This window comes from Rhincodon typus, chromosome 28 (genome assembly GCF_021869965.1).
Source record: "Rhincodon typus isolate 14 chromosome 28, sRhiTyp1.1, whole genome shotgun sequence".
Taxonomy (NCBI): domain Eukaryota; kingdom Metazoa; phylum Chordata; class Chondrichthyes; order Orectolobiformes; family Rhincodontidae; genus Rhincodon; species Rhincodon typus.
The window spans coordinates 41298369-41303274 of NC_063359.1; the positions used below are offsets into that span (position 1 = coordinate 41298369).

Genomic DNA, 4906 nt, shown 5'->3' on the forward strand with positions numbered 1-4906 from the left:
CTGACTCTCACTGGGGTATGGCTCCCACACACACTGACTCTCACTGGCGTCCAGGATGTTGTGGATTCCCCCACACCCCTGAACATTCCCACCCTGATTCCGCACAGAGCCAGACGAAGATTCTCGCTGCTTGTAGGGAGGCAATGTTCTCACTGGACTGTTAATCCAGAGACTGAGTTCATTGTCTGGAGACCCAGGTTTGAATCCTGCCATGCCTGGTCCTCAGGTTCTACCATGACTGTGAATCCATTGTTGATCGTCTGAAAAACCCATCTGGTTCACTAATGTTCTTTAAGGAAGGAAACTGCCATCCCTGCCTGGTCTGGCCTCCATGTGACTCCAGACCCACAGCAATGTGGTTGACTCCCAACTGCCCTCTGGGCAATTAGGGTTGGGCAATAAATGCTGCCTAGCCAGCGACTCCCTCATCCCGTGAATGAATAAAAAACCTGCTCCCTGTATTTTTTGAAATATCTGGTGCCATAACCATTAATCGCCTGAATTCCTGGGAAGATGATCCTGGTTTTCTCCAGGTGTCTAGCCCCATTAGACACTTCCCTCTTGTTGTCCTAAGGGTGATCCCCAGAATTACTGACAGAGGCTTCTTGTGCACTGAGATCAGCCTCCATATCACTGAACACAACTCCAACCCCTTTGTATTCCCACATTCAGGTATTACTTCCCCTTGGAAAGTTCCTGTTGAATCTGCTCCTACACCTCTTGCTGACCGCATGTCCCAGATCACAACTCACTACATCAAAAACATTCTCCTCCTCTCCCTCTCTGGCTCTTTTACAGATTCCCTTCAATCTGTGGCCATCTGGTCACTGACCCTGCTGCCACCTTACCCTGAAATCTTACCCTGGGGTGGGTCTCATGACCAGCATCTCTTCTCTGTGTGTATCTGTGAAGTAATGATCATGTCCCTAAAATGCCCCATGTAGGTGCTGTCTGAGAGCTCCCTGTGCACTTACCCTTCGGCCTGGTTTCCCTGTTGGACCGGGTGGGCCTTGTCCACCTCTTGGACCCTGTGTTGAAGAGAGAGGATGATACTGTCAGTCAGTGTATAGCTGGAGCAGTCCTCTGAAATACATCATCCTCACTGTTGATGACTGGCCCAGCATTTATTGCCTGTCCCTAGTTGCCCTTTGAGAAGCTGGTGGCGAGCTGTCTTCTTGTACTGTAGTAACCCCCTAAAGATGTTAGGGAGGTAATTCCAGGATTTTGACTCAGCTACACTAAAGGAACGGTGATATATTTCCAAGTCAGGATGGTGAATGCTTGGAGGGAACGTGCAGAGGGTGGTGTTCCCATGTATCTGCTGCCCTTGTCCTTCCAGATGGAAGTGGTTGTGGATTTGGAAGGTGCTGTCTGAGGATCTTTGGTGAATTCCTGGACTGCATCTTGTAGATAGTACACACTGCTGCTACTGAGCATCGTTGATGGGGGGAGTGGATACTTGTGGATGTTGTGCCAATCAAGCAGGGGCTGCTTTGTCCTGGATGGTGTCAAGCTTCTTGAGTGTTGTTGGAGCTGCCCCATCCAGGCAAGTGGGGAGTATTCCATCACACTCCTGACTTGTGTCTTGTAGATGGTGGACAGGCTTTGGGGGATCAGGAGGTGAGTTACTCGCCGCAGTATTCCCAGCTTCTGACCTGCTCTTGTAGCCACTGTGTTTATGTGGTGAGTCCAGTTGAGCTTCTAGTCAATGATAACCCCCAGGATATCGAGAATAGGAGATACCTTGATGGTAACTCCATTGAATGTCAAGAGGCAGTTGTTAGATTTTCTCTTATTGGAGATGGTTATTGCCTGGCGTTTGTGTGGCATGAACGTTATTTTCCACTTGTCAGTCCAAGCCTGGATATTGTCCAGATCTTATTGCATGTGAACATGGACTGCTTCAGTATCTGAGGAGTCATGAATGGTGCTGAACATTGTGCAATCATTGGCAAACATCCCCATTTCTGACCTTATGGTGGAGGGAAGATCATGGATGAAACAGCTGAAGATGGTTAGGCCTAGGACGCTACCCTGAGGAACTCCCGCAGAGATGTCCTGGAGCTGAGGTGACTGACCTCCAACAACCACGGCCATCTTCCTATGTGTCAGGTATGACTCTAACCAGTGGAGAGTTGGCCTCTGATACCCACTGATTCCAGTTTTGCGGGGGCACCTTGATGCCACACTTAGTCAAATGTGGCCTTGATATCAAGAGCTGTTACTGTCACCTTACCTCTGGAATGGGCTGCTTCCTCAGTATTAACCCTCTGACAGTGTGGCATTCCCTGTTGTGCATGCCCTTGTGAAATGGGACTTGGTTCCTTGATGTTTTGGCCCCAGTGTTAAGGCAGGTATTTGTGACATTTAATTCATTTTATCGTCAAATGGTTTGTGATGGGTCCCCAGATGGGGACAGCAGGAATATTGAAGGTTCTGGGTGTAATGGAGCTCCCTGAGCTGGCCCCAAGAAAGCTTGGTTCAGTGTTTGTCTCTTACAAGTGGCACTGGATTTTTGTTCTGGCATACAGAGAGACTTTGAAGAGAATTTCGAGAAATCGCCACAAGGCAATCAAGATTAAAGATTAATTACTGTTACAAAGCGCAGTATTGGATAAGATGGTGTCCTGGAGTCTCACCTGAGGCCCAATGTCTCCCATTTCACCCTTGATCCCGAGATATCCAGGTGGTCCCTGGGGAAACAGAACAGACACTTACAGAAGCTCAGGTCAACACCAAGACCCCCACACAGTGGCTCCTTCTCAAAAACAAGCCCTTCCCACACACTGCTCTCCCTTGCAACACAATAGGCCTACCTGGGGTGAGCTGAACCACATGCTATCCCTGGCTTAGCTCCACCTACATGGATTCAACACTAATTCCAGCCTCCAAAAGCCTGTCCAGTTGCAGTCCAAATCCCAGTCCTGAGGCCAGTCCTAGGGCTAATCCCTGGACCACTCCAAGTCTCAGTCCTAGGCTCAGTCCCAAGCCTTGTCCCGGTCCAGTGTCAATCCCAAAACCAGTCCCAATCCCAGTCCAAGTCTCAGTCCCAGGCCCAATCCCAATCCCAGGCCCAGGCCCAGGCCCAATACCAATCCCAGGCCCGCTCCTTGACCTAGTCCCAGTCCCAGTCCCAGTCCCAGGCCCAGGCCCAGTCCCAGTCCCAGAAACAGGCCCAATCCCAATTCCAGTCCCAGGCCCAGGCCCATACCAATCCCACGCCCGTTCCTTGACCCAGACCCAGTCCCAGGCCCAATCCCAATCTCAGGCCCCGGTTTACATTCACTCACCCTCACCCATGCTGTCAAAGACAGGACAGGGTCATTTGGCCCATCAAGCTTTTCCTCTCAAGCGACATCCACCATTGACTGAATCTAATTAATTAATCCCTAAATTTCTCAAAGGAAATGAGGAAAAATTCAAGAATGTTCCATCTAAATCTTGATAACTCTCTGAATCATTCAGTTGTGGAACTCTTTTGTGGCTGACATTCTCACTTAACCACACAAACCCTGGGTCATGGGTCAGTCTCAGTTAAGGGTTATTTTCAGGTTGTACAACTCAGTCTTCAAACTGAGACCTCCCTGTGAGAGGCACCATCAGATTAACTCCCTCCACTGGGATAAGGCCATTCGAGACATCGAAGCTCCTACAGCCTGAGCCTTTGTTCAAACTCTGCCTGATGGTATGACAGATATATAACATTTTTGGAGATGATCGGGGTGAAGACCACACTCCCTACCCTCTCTTCATCTACCTTCTCTATCCTCTTTCGCCCTGCCTCTCGATTCCATTCTCTCTCCTTCATTACTGTCTTCCTCTCATCTCTTTTCCCATTCTTCCTGTTGTTCTTCCCGCCCTCATGTTTCCTCTCTCACTGCCCTCTCCCTCTCGAGTGGCCTTGCCCAGGGTCAGGAGGCAGTTACATGGGGTGCGTTGCCTTGAACCCTGAGTCACCCACTGACCCTCTTAAGAGAAAACAGTTTCCAAAAGGTGAGAGCATCTGCAACAAGGGAAACTGGTAATCCAAAAGTTCCCTCTCCCACTTGTAATCCAACTGATCTCACCCCCACTTGTAATCCAGTTGATCTCACCCCCACTTGTAATTCAATAGATCTCATTCCAACTGTAATCCAACAGATTCCACTCCCAATGGTAATCCATCAGATCTCTCTCCCCATGGTAATTCAACAGTTCTCACTCACCTGCTTAATAATCCAACAGATCTCTCTCCCTAGCAACACATCTCCTGAACTCTCACAGCCATTGGAAATGAATCATCGAACCAACTGGTTGCTGAACTGAGTGACTTGCAGCTTGGATTATGCCATTGGGGAAGGATAAAGAATGGGACGTACGCTCAGGGACAAGCCCCCAAACTGAAATCACAGCCAACCCCCCCGCCCCAATATTGGAGCTGACCACCAGCAGCACTTACAATAGGGCCTGGTCTTCCAGTTAATCCCATTGGTCCAGTTGGTCCTCTCAATGCCAGCTGTAAGAACAACAGACAGATTACTATCAAAACAAAACAAGCAGCAGGAACGGCTCCTTCACCCACTCCCACAGCTGGCTGTAATTCGAAAACCTCGGGAGAGTTTACCCCAGGTTTCTGTGTATCCTTTAATCAGCCATATTATCACTGAGCCGTTTATCACAGCTCCCTTAGCACACATTGGTTTTCCCATCAGGAGGTAATAGCAGCAATTGCAACATTATTCGCTGCTACATTCTCAAACAATGCAATCACTCCCTCAGCACTGACCCTCCGACAGTGCTCGCTCCCTCAGCACTGACCCTCCGACAGCGCGGCGCTCCCTCAGCACTGACCCTCCAACAGTGCGGCGCTTCCTCAGCACTGACCCTCCAACAGTGCGGCACTCCCTCAGCACTGACCCTCCGACAG

General features: G+C 49.7%; 1 protein-coding gene across 1 annotated transcript in view; it reads right to left on the minus strand.

The window, feature by feature from the left end:
• col5a1 (procollagen, type V, alpha 1) overlaps positions 1–4906 on the minus strand; it is a 199447-nt gene that overhangs the window by 121052 nt on the left and 73489 nt on the right. Inside the window, exons 12-14 of the mRNA XM_048613423.1 lie at positions 4439–4495; positions 2640–2693; positions 975–1028 (exon numbers count right to left, since the gene is read on the minus strand). Of these exons, the coding sequence (XP_048469380.1) occupies positions 975–1028; positions 2640–2693; positions 4439–4495 (165 nt within the window). The remainder of the gene's footprint in view (positions 1–974; positions 1029–2639; positions 2694–4438; positions 4496–4906) is intronic.